The sequence below is a fragment of the Dromaius novaehollandiae genome, chromosome 3 (assembly GCF_036370855.1).
Source record: "Dromaius novaehollandiae isolate bDroNov1 chromosome 3, bDroNov1.hap1, whole genome shotgun sequence".
Taxonomy (NCBI): domain Eukaryota; kingdom Metazoa; phylum Chordata; class Aves; order Casuariiformes; family Dromaiidae; genus Dromaius; species Dromaius novaehollandiae.
This window is the reverse complement of record NC_088100.1, coordinates 75,943,465-75,961,253: the sequence shown is the minus strand read 5'-3', so window position 1 is coordinate 75,961,253 and position 17,789 is coordinate 75,943,465. Positions and strand designations below refer to the sequence as shown.

The following is a 17,789-nucleotide window of genomic DNA, read 5'->3' as shown; positions in this document are numbered from 1 at the left end:
ACATGACTTTTTAATTATTCCTTATATTTATTTAGTTATATATTTGGGTTTTTTTAAACACACTTAAGAGTATGTCTTCTTCTGTTGTCATGTGTACTAGATAGAAAAAAAAAAATTAATTAAAACCCTGCTGAATTCAGACTACTTACAATTTCAGCATTACCAACCAGCACACATTTTCTTCAAGCCCAAGCAATAGTCAAAGAATAGTGGGGGCATCTTCCTGCTACATGTTCAATCTAGGTTTATTTTGAAAATGCTTATGTATTTAAGGCCAGATTATAATAATGGAATGGACCATTGTAATGATCTCTTCTGATCTCCTTTAGAATCCAGCTTACATGACTTCCTTGAATTAATATTCTTGTTCAAGCTAGAGTATAATGCCTAGAAAAACATCCAGGCTTTGTTTAGAAATCACTTGCAGACTTTCGATCCTATTATACCTTTCGGTCATAAAGGACAGAAAATTCCCAGCCTCTTTTCTTTCAACCATTCTGCCAGTACACTCCCTATATTGCAGTATCTCCCATTCCTCAATGTCCGGATCCTTTGCATATCCAGTTCCCTTCTTCCTGTCAGAAGGCAATGAGGGCTCATCATAAAAAAATGACTTGAACTTGTGAATGGGACTCAGAAAGAGCCGCCATGCCCCTAAAAAGGATTAAAATAGATTGCTTATACAACAAAACCAAGTCAGACCAGACTGTAGGTACTCATGGCTTCCAGGTACAGCAGTGACTGCCCAGTGAGAAGGAATGTAATTTTCCTCCTAAGAGGTTCCTATTAATCTAAGAGTTGCTTTAGTGCTTTTGGACATGGACGGGCACAGCTCAGATTCAGCTCACCAATCCGTCACACCACCTAGCCACCGCTTCAGACAGAAATCACAGTCTGCAATTGTGGACAATATTGTTTGTTCCTAGAAAAGTAACTTTACATTTGACTGTGCTGAAATGTAAGTTGTTTGCTTAAATCCAATGTACCAACAGTCCAGATCGCTCTGTAGCATGAACTTATCTTGTTCATTACTTCCTCTTCTCAAATTGTTGCAAACTTTATCTGTGATGTTTTAAGTTCTTGGTTTTCTTCCAAGTCATTGATAAAAATTTTAAGTGGCATAAGGCCAAGAATCAATACCTTCAGGACCTTTTTGGAAACACACCTGCCTAATGATGATTACCTATTTACAATTATATTTTGAGAACTGCCAGATAGTAGTTTTAATCCTCTTAATACATGGCATGTTAATTTTGTATCACTCTAGATACTTAATCAAAATGTCATGCGGCACCAAGACAAATGCTTTAGAGAAGTCTGCTTCATCAACTCTTTTACCTTTATCAACCAAACTTCAGTCAAATTAAAATCAAGCAACTGTTGCTAATACAAAACCATAGCCTCTACCATTTCTTCGTCAGGTATTTGTTTCCTGTAAATACTGAGAATATATCATTTTTGTTGATGTCAGTAAGAGATAAAGGTGTTGAGCAGCTTGTAGAATCAAACCACTGGAAAATACGTCTGCCTATCTGTCTATATAAATAAACTGTTTATTTAGCTAAACATAAGCATTGAAGGAGGACTAATGCTGAGAAAAAAGGCTTTATATTTAACTTGAAATGTGATGAGTTGCTGATCATGCTAATATTTGCTGAAAAGCGATTCTGTAATGATCACAGAGTTGTCAAAATAGACAAAACTCTCTGTAGTCTTCTGGACATGTTAATTTCCCATATTGCACCTTGGCCTTTTGTTCTGTCAAGGATGTGCTTTACAGAAAATTCATTTGAGAATTGAGAATTAAGTTGAGAATTTTATCTTTTAAATTTTGGTGTCAACAAGACAGTTTTTAAAGAGGGATTTATTTTTAGACCTTATGGAAAGAGGTAATCATAGTCTAGTACAGTAATAAAGGATTATGAGCTCTTTTGGTATACGATACATATTCTGGGTATCTAACTTCCCACATATAATTGGCTTCCAAAGTAATTGATTTCAAATGCAACACAAATACATTTAGGAACAAACTGCTACTCCACTTGATGCTTGTCCCTCTGATAAGGTGCCAGAGAGTCTGACCTAGAAAAGTCTCTAAAGGCAAACCTCTTCTAGAGCTGGTGAACGTGAAAAGGCTTCTTCATGTCTTGGATCGTTATTCTTTTTCTGCCTTCTGGTTTCCTGCCACATTATAAGATGGAGCAGATGCAGAAAAAGAAGTTCAGCAGCTTTGATTGGTTTGCTTCAGACCTGCTTTTCACAAATTCTTCCGGTGCAAAATTCTGTACAAGGTGAAGAGAATTTCCTGGACATGCTGACCCAAGAAGGGTAAAACCTGAAGTCGTCTAGCTCTCCTTGGCTCTGCGGAGTGTTTTCTTGCAGTTTGATTTTGTTATTCACAATCCTTCATTTTCCCCTAGCATAATGGATGCAGTCCAGCCCCCTATCTAACTGCTTCATTTCACAGGTATCTGAGACATATTCAGGATTGGGGTGAAAGATTTGTTAACTGAGGGGCAGCTGAACAATAACACAACACAAGAAAGTCCCAGTCTCCTGCAGTAGCCCTTTGCTCTGTCAAACTATCTGCAAATAAAGGCAAGTGGTTCCACATTTGGTGATAGTACAAGCTGCATACAAAAACATGTTAAAGATGCAGTAGACATGGTCAAATATACTGTAAGGCAGATAATTGAACAAGCCAGTGCTGAGATAGCAGAGAGAACACTTTATTTTGGACCTAAACATTACAATATCCAAACATAGCAATTTGAGTAGCACTGCACTGTTATGGAATCTCCCTAATGACTCTCTGAGAAACTTCTCTTTTCTTTTCTTCCCAAAGTGATTTAAAAAATCTTGTTTAATTGTTTAAATGGAATATTGTGATTCATGAATAAAATAGCAGCTACATCTGAAGGCTGGAGGGAAAACAAATAACGCAGGAGGAATTTGCTGCTATACCTGAGTGCCCCCAACAGGTCAGAGCACAGACGAAGCGGATGGCATGCTAGTGGCAGGAAAAGAAGACGCTCAGTAATGTATAGCTGCAATTCTCTGCTATATCATCTGGTCTGACAACTTTGCAGAATGTATCGGCCAGTTTTTTGATGTTTTGACAGGGGAATGATCAATTTTAACAGATTTCTCCTATCAGTTGCTACTGCAACTCATATCACTGCTCACTTTTACTTTAGAAATGCTGTGGGTGTTTATATCCCTGGAATCAAGGCAAGCCTGAATGGCACTCTGTTTTTTGCACATTTCAATGTGAGTTGGGGGAAGCTTAGGTAAAAGAACACCCTATTTTGAAAATCAGCAGATGCACATCCCCATTCTGTTCAAAAGTGGTGTGGGCTTGTGCAAGCTTTCATTGTGAACTATAACTTTAGGAGCTAAGGGAGTCTAGTACTGAGAGAATGCAGTGAGGACAGAAATCATTAACTTTTATTTGGTTTTTAAAGGAATTTGTCTAAAGTACATGCATGTGGTGGGGGGAAGGTTCTCCTAATTTTTTGCTTGCAACAAATATGCTAGTGACTGTTTTTGCTTGTAGGAATTTATTTTAAAGTATATGTTGCAGAATATTAATGTAAAGTCAGTTTTAAACTATTTGATACATGCTATTTACCCACTCAAGAAAAAGAAATGCCATGTGACAATTTGAATTAATCAGCAGAGTTTAGTGCAGGAAGATGCCAAATATGAGCAACAAAGTGCTTCTGAAGTATTTGTGGGTCAAGAATTTTGGATAACTGCATTTAGAAAAAAATGTAAGACACCTCTCAATATTTCACATGCAGTCCAAAAAAAAATCTCTGAATTAATTTTTACTAAATAATTCCAGTTCATAATTGCTAAACCGAAGAATTTTTTATTAGTATTCTCAAATCCGTATCTTCATGAGTAGACTTCCTTACAGCTCTGTGCTTTCCCACTTTCTTTTTTCCTCCATTGACTTCACCCTCCTGCCCAGACTACCTGAATGCTAGTGATACCTACATGCTTCTCTCAATTTCCTCTCCTTTTCTTTCTAATCTCAGATTTTGGTCCACCTCAGGTGGCTCACCTTTTGGACTTGTCATCACAGTCCCAAAACTCTCTCTCTAAAATTGAGCTACTTTGTTTAACTCCTGATCCCCTCTATATCTTCTTTTTTCTGTCACTGGGCCTACACTACAAACTTTACAAACTTTACAGCAGCTTCCTATCACCCATGACTTGTCGCTCTTCTCTCCCTATGCCATATCTGTTTTGAATGTCTCCTAACCATTTTCTTTCCTGATTTCACACATAACTGGATCCATGTGAGCTCCTCGGCTATGTCTTTCCTGGTTTATCAGAACTTTATCCTCTTTGAGTTCTTGTCGTAGACAAGACATCTCCACTCTTCCTTACCCCTTTTTTTCCATACTGTCTGTGCATTAGAGAAGTGAGAATAATTTATTCTTGGTTCAGCAGCTGAAATGAACATGGGGCACAAAGAAGGGAGAAAGTGTTTGAGATCAAAATTAATTTAAAGGTTATTCTTCTCCTGTCAGAGCCAGTTGTTTACTTGTCTATAAAAATAGCAATGAAAAATGCCAGTGCTTCCAAAAACATAGATAGAGGAATTCTCTTCCACACCCCTTTTGTTAGATTCAGAGAATGGATTTTATCCCCAGTGTTCAACCTCGCAAGTGGATCTAGATACCTGAAGGTGGGACTTGTTCTGTCCCTTACGTGAATTTTGACCCACTTTCATGGGATATGCATATATTTGTTGAACCAGAAAAGAAGAATGACTATCCATTCTTCTGACCTGGGAAGTGGAATTCCTGCCAGCTAATCTCTAACTTCAGTGAATCCTAGTTACACAAAATGTAACAGCATCAACTGAAATGATTAAGCTTTCCTTGCATCCATTAATCCATTAGAGCGTTGGTGGTTGAGTCATTTGTAGGGGAGAAAGGAATATGGATTCAACCTCCACAAGGGTCAGAAGGAATTGAGTGTTAATCTCCAGCATTCAGTCTATTCAGACTGATCCCTCAAATATGTGCAGGAAGACCACAAGCTTCCACAGTTTGTAAATACAGTGTAAAGACATATACCATCTTCTTCACTGCCAAGGCCTTACATCATGTTGTCTCTCCTATATTCCATTTGGTTTCCTGTACAACCTACTCAAGTGTCCTCCCTTCTCACTGTTCATTTTATTGTTTTTTCTTACTCCTCAACTTGTGCTTTCTTTCATACCACTCTGCAAACTGCAGTCTTTTCTTTCTCCCTTTCTGCTCTAATTCCGTTTTGTCCGTGAATTGTGCTGTACTGGTCCAGTCATGGGTTTCCTACGTGAAGTATTTTCTTGTCTTACCCAATTTCCATGACTTTTAAAGTCAAGCCAGTTCTAGCCCTCTACAAGGCAGTTCTTCTTCTATTCTCCTTTGTGGTGCATGCAGTGCTCCTGAGGGAGCAAGAAGGAGCTCATACTCTGGACTTGTTCTTCTCATCCAATCATGAGCCAACAGAGGAGCCCACCAACTCAGGAAAAATAAAGTAAGGGTGGTCCCGTGACCACATACTAGGGTAAAAGCTGGGAACTCTGGAGTGCTAATTACCTGTTGTCCTTCATATGCATGTTATGTCAGCCCATCTCATTATAATTTCAGTCACTTTCCTGATGCCACTTTCGTAAGTATTTTTACTAGTCCAATGTGTGCTGAGTTTTGTACTTTTAGATGCCTAATTACATTATGTAACTAATTATTTTTTTCATATGTGTATAATACATATAAATAAAGTGCTTAGTCTACATTATGGAGTAATAGCCTCCACAATCTAATTTTAAGACACACAGATGGTTATTTGATTTATAGGAGCAGTAAAAACGATCTGACTCCAGAAAGTAGATTTTCTCTCCTCTGAGACAGTTACATGCAGTTAAAAGAAACAAGTAATCAAATTAGCTTTTAGAAATTAAAAATTTTGGCTTTACCTCTACTGTTAAACTTTTGTCCAAAGTTCCCTGGGAAGCTCCCACTGAGCAGATGTTTTTAGGTATGAGAAAAAAAGGGAAGGAAAAAAAAAACTGTGCCCAGTGTGTAAAAGCAAAATAGCACAAGGCATATTGAAGCATGACTTGCAAATTAAATAACATGGCAAGTAAGCACTGTGTTCATAAGGTGCATTTTGCAGGGGTTTTATGCATCCATTTCAGGTTTGTTTTAATATCTGAATCTCAATGTAGCTGAAAATACTCTGATCCTTAGTTTAACCTGCTTTATTCTTGTGACAGCCCAATGATTTCAATTATATTACCTGATTTACAGTATAAAAAGATTGAATCTCCACTGTTTGAAAGCCTGGTACCATTCTAAGGCTCAAAGGGATACCATCCCAATCTGGAAAATGAGGAGCAGGGAATAAATGTTTACATTTTTCCAGCTTCCATGTCTACATCATACTATAATTTATAAAAATCATTTATAAAAGCCCTGACAAGTCTTTATAAACAAAGCTTGCGTGAAAGAACTTCATGATGTGGTAGAAATATCGTAAGTAGAGCTGAGGATTTTTCACTTAAAATTTTATTCCATTAGAAGTATAGATTTGGGTTGAGTGGTACAATTCACAAACTGAGGGGAAGGTTCACCACAGAATGCTGCTTTCACACACACACAGATACACACACACACAAACAATCTTTTATGACTATCTTGTGCACACACCTTTAGCTATCTTAATGCTGGTGATTTGAAGTAAATCACAATTTTTAAAGAACTTTTTTTCAAATAAGCATTGAAATATATGGTCCATTGGTGAATCTGGCAATTATTTACCTACCTGTATTTCTGAGGCCTTTATTACAGTAGTATATAAATGCCAGACATGCTTTGCTCAAAAGCTGATTTCTAGCAGCAGTAGATGGCTGGTGATTTCTGTGTAATTTTATGCCCCTCATTACCATAGTATTTGATGTCCTCATGACTATTAATGGATTTTGCCTCTCAACACTACAGTGAAATCAGCAAGTATCATTCTCCCTCTTAACAAATGGGAAACTGATGAGAAGCACAGATTAAGTGACTTACGTGAAAACCACAGGAAGGCTGTGCTGCTGCCAGGAATTGAAATCAGGTATCATGAATGCTAGTACAGTCAAGTTCCCCATATATCAAATTCTGTGAGAGCATCTTCCTAAAAATAATTGGAGAAATTTTTTTCCTACTTATAACATGTTCAGACGCCTTTTACACATGATGAGTACATCTCTTAAATCAGGGACACTGGTAATAATTGAGTAATAGATATTGTAAAATATTTTAAATGTACACAAGAATTAGATTCATCTCATTCAATGACAGCTATCTAAATGTTAGATGTCTAGCAAATGTTACAAATGTCTAACAAATGTTAGTTGTCTCAGTTTCAACTATAGCACTTCCACAGGGTGATTCATCCCACCTATCTTAGACATCACATTCAAGACAGGATAAATTCCCTTCTAGGGACAGCTTTCTCTTCTCATGCAATATAGTTGGAGCCTATATGAATTGTTCAAGTCGGATGCTTAATTTCTGAAGAGCTAAAGTTGGGTGAGGTGATTCAGTTTAACCTATTTAGGTACCTAAACCTTCCTTTCAAGAACAGCTTAGGCTAAGTGACTTAGGATCAGAATTATTGGCGCAGCAGCACCTAAAGTGAGAGTCATCTGACTTTAGGTGTCACCATTTAGCTAATTGTCTAATCTCTCCTTATAGTTAATAGAACAAGACACTTTGAGGCTCAGTTCTTCTCATGCTAATGTGCAAATCTAGAATAGAAATGATGAATTTAATCCTATTTATCTCTATTAATTATGTGGGAGGGTCTAAACAACCAGTGTAATCATAGGCATCATCACTGTGGAAATCTAAGCTAAGTGAAATGAATCCCGCTTTGAACATCCAGTTAAGAGTCAGAGGTAAAGTAAACCAGTGACAGAATATCCGTTAACATCTGATCCAGGCATATGATTGAACATACCTCCAGGACTCCAAAGCCATTCAAGTGCTTTTGAAAACTGACTTATTTTAAACATGTTGATTGCATCAGGCTGTGTGATACGTACAGCTGTGGTGTATCAGGAGAAAATGCCTTCAGTAGATATAATCCCTGGCTATATGCAAATAGCTAATCAATAATTCATGAATAAGTGTTTTGGTCCTTTACAAGCCTTTTATAAATGCACCCTTAGGGTAAAGTGAGACGATCTGTTTCAGACCACAGAATACAGCATGAAAATCAGCATATTTTACATATGACTGTGTAATTGCAACAAACCTGTATAACTCTGCTATTATGTGTTTTAGTTGGTTGCTGGGTTTTTGCTAAGCTACTGTATAGGTACAAGAAAAAAGAAATTGTAAAATGACATCTTACAAGTGTATCTGGGCTTTGAAGGTAGGAAACAGGCTGTTAACTAGATAGCAAGATGTGCAAATACATTTAGTAGAATCTTTCCTGTCTTCAAATTGGCCCGTTTGTTTGGATTTTGTAGGGTGAAAATCACTGCTGACAGTGCTATAATTGTATAATGATTTGGTATGATTTCTGTGTGGAACCAGTGTAAAATATCAAATTTCTTGGATAAAATATGACTTCTTTCTCCATCTCACCAGTAGGACCATTTCCTTTGTATAACTCAGGAACACAGATTGATTCCAACCTTTCCTGTCCCCCATTTTGTGTATCAAAAAGAGAAAGAGAGGAGACAGGAGGAATTGCTTTGTGCCCTTTTATGCTAAGTTAGGGACTGGAAAATACATCCTTTTTTTCAGCTGAGATTTTATAATGGAAATGCTGACAGAATCTCAACTAGAGTGTCATTGCCATTTGTCTCTATAATAAGAAGCTACTAGCAATCAAACATTCAGCACAATGGAGTGTTACCTTTTAACAGGGTAAGACAATCTCCATCCTCACCTTCAGGTCCTGTCCGTGCCCTGAAGAAAAATTAGGTCAGCAGAGAGTTTTGCAGCTGTGATTACCAGTATTTCTGTTCAAGGCCAGCAGAATGACTCAGAGCACTCAGCACATATTTAGTGCCAGGATCACAAACTTTGCTGAAAATTGATAGAGTCCGACATTATATATTCATTCCATTACCCTGGGTTTGAGCATAATAATAACATAGAAAAACACCAGTTGACTTGTTGAGCCCCCACATTCAAGGAGACCTTGCAGACGCGTCTTGTAAATTTACCAAGTACCTTCGCGATCCAAGGGGTACCACCTTAACTGATGATTTCTGGCTGCCTTTCTGGCATTGAGGGGTACTTTGAAGGCTTTCTCTCCTTTTGGGTTTTGCTTTTCTTTTGAGAGGGAATTTGTCTGGATTTTTTTTTTTTCTTTCTTAGACAAATGTTGATACTTTAAGCTTAGGAAAGTTTTTTTTCTTTATGGACTGCAACACCTTTATGTCTCTCCATATATTATACTGTATGTCTCTCTATATATCATACTGTTTTGAAAATTCACATACTATTTGAAAAACAATCACTATAACAAGACATGTTATGGCAATATTTGCAGAAGAATCTTCTTTAATGTACCTGCAAAATATGTAGTGTCTTTGGAATTTAAAATGCTTCTGCGTGTCCTTTCTGTATGAAGTTTTGGGCCTATTGCTTCAGTTTTCCTTGTTGGGTTTTTTTGGAGAGGGGTGGGGAGTGGCGAAATGATATTTGTTTGTTTTCCTAAAAAAAAAAAAAAAAAAAGAGTACAACAGGGTTTTCATGAGCAACTATGAGATAAAAACTTACGAAGTACTAAATACCATAGTGAGTGCAGAAACATAAAACTTCATTTTGTTCCCTTCTCACACCATGTCATTCGGCTCCCTCAGAGAAAATTCATACAACTTTCTTCTCTGGCCTTCAGGATTTTCCCTTTCTGTTCTGTGAGGCTGTTTGGACTGAATGCTTTCATTTATTTCAGTCTACAGCAGGTCAGATTTATAGGTGAATCTGAAGCCCACTTTACAGTGGTCATATAGCCACTAGTGTGGAACTGCACTAATACTGCACCAGAGTGGACACGATTCACATGTACACAGCATGATTTGTACTTGCTCAGCTTATCTCAGTTTGAAAGCAAGGTATATTAGACCAGGGAAAGTTGTTGCAGTCGTATCAATCATTTTAGAGTGGAGTTTGTGTCACTGAGGATTCACTGGGAGCCAAAAACAGTGTTTTGTTCATGAGATCTAGATTTTCCTCTTTACGCTAGCAGAAGTTTTCTGTGTGAACTTGAGCGTGTTATTAAATATTCCTGTATCTCAGTGTCTCCATCAGAAAATGGAGACATTTCCATAGCCTTTTATGCTCTTGGGATTGGACCACATAATAATTGCAAAATATTTAAAAATTTTCCTGAGGGCCACGGTAAAAAAATACACCTAATATTAAAATAAATGTATCTGAGAGAAATATTTTGCCCATCAGTTTTCATGAAATGTGTTTTGAGAAGAAAGTTGACTGGGCAATTTGGACAATCCCTTAGCTCTAAAAAATTATACTGTATTTCCAGATAGGGTTTCTTTGGGGATTTGGGGGGGTTGTGTCTTTTCAATTTGTATCCAGCATTTATCAGTATGTGCTTTTGGACTATATTTACAACGTTTGCAATAGTTCCCTAATAACAATTAGGCTGCTTGAGGTTATTTACAGGAATAGTCTGCTATTTCCTTGATTTTAATATCACACATGATTCTGTGGTGGTGAAAATGATAGCTGTGAGTGAGAGAATGATGCATCCCATGTGACTTGGAGCAGAGTGACACTTACCCATCTGCTAGAACTCTGAGAAGTCCTAAATATCTGACAAATAAGCTGAAGTTACTGTGCGAGACGTTAAAACAGCTGACTGTTGTGTGGGATCGGTTCAGGCACCAAGTTTATGGACTTTTTTTGCACACTGCTAGAATTCTAACGTGACTCTGTTGTGTTGTAGTACAACCGCTACCAGCGCTACGGTGCCGAGGAGTGCGTGCTGCAGATGGGAGGAGTGCTGTGCCCAACTCCCGGCTGTGGAGCAGGCTTGCTTCCAGAACCAGGAGGGAGGAAAATTGTGTGTGAACCAAGCAATGGACTAGGCTGTGGGGTAAGAACAAACATTTTCCTACTAGCGCTGCAGGAAACATATTGTAGGACTTCAGAAGAAGGGGGAAAAAAGATCACATTTTCCTTTCCCATTAGTGACTCTGAATACCGGAGTGAGATGCTATAGTTTTCCATAAACAATTCTAATACAGTACCATGGCTTAGAAATGATTGCTTTGTCATGTAGACTATGTCCACCCCAGAATTCTTTGCATTAATTAGTTTGAGAAGCTGCTGATCTAGGTAGTTAGAGTAAGAACTTGAACCGTGCAAATGACAAGCCAAAAGCACTTTGACTTTTTTCTCCCAGTGCTCAGCAAAACTGAGCAACATCTAGAGCAAGCCATTCATTATTATATTAACACCACCTATCTTTACAGATAAGGAGAGGAAAAGAGGAGAGAGAGAGAGAGAGAGAGAGAGAATGACCAGTCAATGATACTGCGGGGACATTGCTTATGTATTTTAAGATATATGATGAAGAAAAATACAGAAATATTTTTATTTTATTATAAGAATTGCTTTTTAGCAGGGGGTATGGACAATTAACGGTGTGTTTTGGAAAACAAAAACAAGTGACACTTGAAAATGTTTCTGCTAAGAGGTCAAATCGTGTGGATCAGTGATTTTTTGGCAGTAGGAATAACAGGTACCTTAAAAGAAAGAAGCTGCAGGGAAATAGTAATACATAGAGAGAAATCTATATATAAAAGATTCTATTAAATGTTGGGTCAGAGTGACTAACTGACATTAGTATTAAGATACTCTTTCTTTGCTTGATATTATTACTGAATTCCATGCAGGCTATGAGAGAAGTGAAAATATCTATATTCATAAAATATTATCATGCTCTTGCTGTTGTCTTTCTTGGTGGAAAATGCACTTTTTATTGCAGTTTTGATGTTCCTCAAACTGATATCATGGAAGAATAATGTCTTGCTGAACTAGGAAGTTGCAGTAACTAGTCTATGAGTAGGTTAGCATCTGTCGACCTTGGTAAAACTTCCTATCTGTCCATGCAGTGGTGCATGCAAAACACAGTACTCCCCAGATTCACTGAGCAGAGAGAGGGCTAAAAATAAAAGAAGAAAGTGGGAAAATAATGACAAACAAGACTTAGTAAACGAAAAAAATGCCTCCAGATTAACTAATGGGAATTGGTTAAAAAAGATAAAATCACAAAGAATTTTTATTCTGCTCTCTGCCTTGAAATGATGAAAATCCTACTGCATTTTGCAGCTTTATTCATCATCATTTTGACTCTGGAATTGCACTGTAAATAAAGTGTGCATAGCATAAAAGATTGGTATATTGCCTAGTTTAGCAAACTGTTCTGTTTCCTTTTATAGACTCTGTGTTGTGCTTGCTGGTGACCAGATTTGCAGTCTTGAGTTTGAACTAACCCTTCATTTTGGGTTATGTGGTATCTTGAACATTAGTGTGTACAATTCGCTTGGGCTGAAATGAGAAGCCAAATTTGGGTAACATTCACGCCTTTCCTCAGAATCTATAGCTAAGCATAATGAAACAAGTGGTGGAAATAAGTGCCTTCGGTTCTTTCTTTGCCCCCTGATAAATGATAACCTTAAGGAACATTTGTGGCGGCAGGTTTCCTGTGATGAGGGTGCTAGCACTGCATTCCTTATGTCCAGACCACGTAAGACGTGTGTGTCTGTGCACTCTGCTGTCAGAACTTGAGGACATAGATATTTTTTTCCCGCTGTGGAGAAAAAAGGCAAAAACTGAGTCTGCTGTATCTTCACAATCTACTACATAGTGTTGTGATGTATAGGCATTGTTGTTAGTTTTGCATGTGACTACTTGCACATTATAAGACAGGTAGTACCCTTGGGGAGACGAATGAGATTGCTCCTTCCCTCGAGGGCTTCTGAGCCCACTCAGGGCAAGAAAGTCCCAGCCATTGCAGCACCAGAGAGCTGCAGCCCAGAGCGGGGCCTGCAGCTCATGGAGAAGGGCAGGGCAGGGAAAAGGACTACCATGGGACCCGAGAGTCAGTCAGCTGCAAGTCAGAAAGTCATGGATGTGGTTAGATGTAAGGACCTGTCTGCAAGGACACCAACACTATTAGGAAAGATGGTTTTTTCTACTCTGACTTCTGGAGTCACTTTGAGTTTTCTCTCTTTAGAATACTAAACATCCTTTTTTAATTTTAAACAGAGCCTGGCCTTTTCTAGCGTGAAGGCCTTCTAGTCTTCTTTATGGACCTGTTGTAGGAAAAATCCAGGCACATCCACTTCAGAGCTCTGGGTCCCCTCACAAGTATATACAACAATTTGCAAGCTCAAAGAAAGGCCCAAGATGAAGAACTGCCCTTTTGTCCATCCAAAGAAAGGTAGCAGAAGATGCCTTGCAATATTTAACTGTATGGCTTATGTTAGAAACAAGTTCCTTTTTGAAGCTGCTAAGCAAATAAATAAGGACAGCAATGTGAATCTGGAGATGTTTGAATCTGGAGATTTTCCATCGGTGTCTGTGTCATACTGTAAACTACAGTTTAGATATGTAGTGCCTCTTTTGGGGTACTTGAACCTCTATCTTGGGGTAAAATTCAGAGATGATGACAGAGCTAACAGCTGAAGATACATCTAACCTTGATGGTCTGTTTTTCACCTGAAAGCCCTCTTAGACAAATATTTGTCTGCTGCACAGAACAAATTGATTATTTATGTCTGAATTTCAGTATTAGAGTAGCCAACAACTGGGTTGGGCTTTTGATTAACTGATGAGGTAGATCAAGGGAAGGAGGAGGGAGATGTTTTCAAGAAAACAGTAAATGAAAAGGTTTTTTCAGATTCCTTTTTAGAAAAGGAGAGGTAGAAAAAAAACTAGTAGGGAATAAGTTGGCCATCCAAGACTGAGGCAAAATAAAGATTAGAGGATTCAGAGAAAAAAACTGCGTGAAGCAGTCCCAAACATGTAAGGACTCTGACCAAATCTGGCCGAGCATCAAAAAATGAACAGGTAACTGAGCCAGGCTAGGATAGAGACATTTTGTCTTCCTTTTTCTTCCTGTGCTATGTGAAATGAGGAACTAGTATTTCCTTTGCAAAGTCATTGCTACCAATGTCCCTGGAAAGGTAAACTTGAATCCCCAAGAGAAAGCTCTTAATTTGCTAAAAGGGGGTTTGGGGAGACTTAGAGATAGTTTTGGATTTTGCTTCATCTCAGGAAATTTGAAAACACTGATATGTGGAGCCCAGAAACAGCCTGGTAAATATCCAGTGAGAACTGCACCAAAAAGAAGGTGAGGAGAAAGGTTTAACTTTAAGCATCCTCATGTGTACCCTCTTCAGTCAGGGACTGATATCCATTCAAGCTTCCAGGCAAAGAAGTAGACCAAAAAGAGAGATGTATTTTGAATTGAAAAGTAACATCCAGAAATCTTTTTAATAATGTTAAGCAGTCCACACCCAAAACCATGTTGTGGTGCCACTGACTGACCTCACTCTTGCCTACTCTTTTGTATTTTTTTATCATTAGCCAAAAAAATATTGATTTACCAAGATGTTACCATTGCACACTATTATTCTACCTTTATTACAATCCATCAGACCTATCTTCCTAACTTTTATTGCTCAGATGTAAAATGTTGACATGTATGATAACAGAAAACAGCAACAAAATATGGAAGACATTAGAGACTGTACCAACTGACCTAGGTACAGGAAAAGCTGTACTAATCAAGGCCCACAGAAGCCCTATGAAGAAAACATTTTTGTCCTGTTTTATATTATACTAGGATATTGTTTCCTACTTATTAAAGAAAATTTTAGAGGTAAAAGCAGGTTAGAGTGGAATTTCAACAAGGAGAATACTAATTGCATACTAGAAAGGTTGCTTTGGTATGGACACATATAGTGCATCTGTCCTGGAAAACTTTCGCTGTTAATATTTTTCAGTGACATGATAACTAAATAACATGTAATTGCATGCCTCCCCCACTCCACCGTGATACAGACGTTTTGCAGCAATCAGTATCAGTCGGCCCGTCCAAGAAGAGGCTCCCTTGGAATAGGGTGAGATGCGGTTGGGCAAACAGAGCATCTGTCAGTCTTTGCCCCCTAAGGTTACTCATTCTTAGCATAGTGTGTAGACAGGCAAGAAGAATGTATTTCCAGAAAGCCACTGTGCTTCACTGATCCCTTGCCAGTAGACCTGACTCTTAAAGCTATAGTTTATATAGCTATAGCTATAGCCAACTGATACAGTTTATGGAAGTCCTAAGATCACTCTGAACTATGCTAAGGTCTGGACTAGAATTTAAATGGCCACAGGAACAGGCTGTCATAATTGATGTTTTGTGTCCCTTCATTCTGATCCCCTCAGCTGAAGTAAGAACTCAACCTTAGTGTATTACATTTGCAATGATACAGAAAGTATTACAACCTTGCAAAGGGAGCACAAAATGTGGGGCTATTTCATCTCTTTTACACCGTATTTACTGTTCTGTAAGGATAATGCTATTGAAGAATGTTGAGTTTTTACAAAAGTTGCATTCCCTTCCAGGACAAGTGAAATTTTAAGGCTGCAGACTGCAAGGGTTCCCTGAAAAATCAATAAATATAAATACCATGTCTTCCTTATTAATAGAATTCCTAGGCCATTGTATTACATAGAACAAAATCCCTAAGGCAATTTCACTCTTCCAAGCAGTTTTTTCCCATTGATTTGTTTTTGCATTCTTCTTTCATAGCTAAGGAAGCAAATGCCAACAGCAATTTCGATATATTTATAGAAAAAAGCGTTAATGATTGTCTGCCTTTTTCAGAAAGCTTAATAAAATAGAAAGCACTCTAAAATAGTTTCATGAGAAGTGCAATAGCCATTCCTGTTGTCCGCAAAGCTCTTTTTTGTGGTTCATTATCTCCTGTTCATGCATCTCCTAGCATGCATGCTGCTTCTGCAGTGCTATCTTTGTTAAGCGTACTAATACATACATAGGTGGACCCTGAATAATTTGGAAAAATACTTAGTTTTGAGGAGACAAATCTGGAATGTACAAAAATGCCAAGCAACAAGTTCCTATTCACTTGAGTTAATTTTGATTAGCCAAATGATGATTTAATTAGTTTTGAGTGTCCTTTTTATCCTGCTGGGGGTGATGATGACGGTGTTTATATCTTTGTTGGAGTGCCATATTGGTGCAATTTTACTCCCTTTGGGACCTGAACTAGTTTGGAAATACTCTTTCAGAGCTATTTTATACATATGGAAGCACAAAATAGTTCATAAGAGTACCTGAGTCTGGAAGTGTAAAGCATTTTCTCCATCTGACAGTTAAAAGTATTCTTTGTTATCAAGTTCAGGTCTAATGCAATACCTTGGCATGATCAGCAAGTACTTTCTTTGTGCAAATTCAGTCTGTCTTGTGTATGGTTTTGGGACAGTATTCCATACATGATGCCTGACCAAAATGCTTGAAAGTCTGACTAACCTAAAAGACCTTGTTTTAAAACTGAGATGTAGATATAAACATTTAGTTCAATGGCATGTGCCTTGCTCTTCATTAGTAGTGGCAGGAAAATCTTGATTGTATACAAAGAAAGAATAAGCACCTTTTAAGGGTACTTATAAGCACTTCCAGATACAAAGATAGTCAAGAGAATTAGTGCTAATTCAAGACAATCTTTGAAGATACCTTGAAAAAAAAATATAATATATATAATATTTTGCACTTTATAATCAGATGAATAAAAGTTCATAGCTGAATCAGGACTGTGAGCACAACAATCTGAATTCTTTTCTCAGTTCTAATGGGAATGAAAGTGAAAGCAGAAACAGGAAAAAGAGACTCTGAGGTTTTGAAAAACAGGAATAATTCAGAAAAGAAAAGGCTGCAAGACCTTTATGTCATTTGTGAAATACTAAAATGGAAATCAAGGATTTAGCTGCTATCTAGTACCTCTACTAAAATTGAAGAGTTACTCTTTGTTATAATTTGAGATATCTGTCCTTGTTCTGTATGTCATTAAATTTTTGCTTTTAGGAAAATTCACCAGAAATTTATTATCATAGATGAAGTAATATTTGAAGATATTGCTGAGATTAAGAAGCTGACTTGCAGCAGGAGTGTTTCAGATCATCATATAGGGAGTTTTTTCAAGGGGAATGCAACTGAGACAGACATTTTCTATTATTGCTAAATGCTGAGTTGCTAGCGTTATGCCACAAGCTCTAAGCAGTAATCATGTACTGCTTTCCTCTATCAAGTGGGCACTCTAGCCTTTAGAAAGTGGAATTCCATATTGTTGGCACATTATGCTTCAGTAGCTAAGCAAGTTGTTTCATTGCTAAAATATGACAAGCTTTTTCAGACTGACCAAGATTCTTTTTTGATTCGTGGTTTTTTTTGTTTGTTTGTTTTCCTGTAATGTTCTCGGTGATTTATAAAGAATTGTAAAAATATGGAACTTTTAAAGATGTGGTAAAATATTGATGTTTTAATAAAACCTTTTATCCTAGAACAGCACTGTACAATTAACAAACTATGTTTTGTTGTCAAGGGACACGATTTCCGTTGCCCAAATCTTGCAGTGCTGTAACTCATTGATTTTGTGACAGTTTTGAAATGCAGATGTCAAGAGTGAGTGGCTGAAGCAATATGGAGAAATTTTCTATTGTTAATAATGTGGATCACATGAGTTC

General features: G+C 37.6%; 1 protein-coding gene across 2 annotated transcripts in view; it reads left to right on the top strand.

Moving 5' to 3' along the window:
* The window catches only part of PRKN (parkin RBR E3 ubiquitin protein ligase), an 812,113-nt gene that overhangs the window by 684,230 nt on the left and 110,094 nt on the right, over positions 1-17,789 (top strand). For both annotated transcript variants that reach the window (XM_064509220.1, XM_064509219.1), the window contains exon 9: positions 10,975-11,124. In XM_064509220.1, the coding sequence (XP_064365290.1) occupies positions 10,975-11,124 (150 nt within the window). The remainder of the gene's footprint in view (positions 1-10,974; positions 11,125-17,789) is intronic.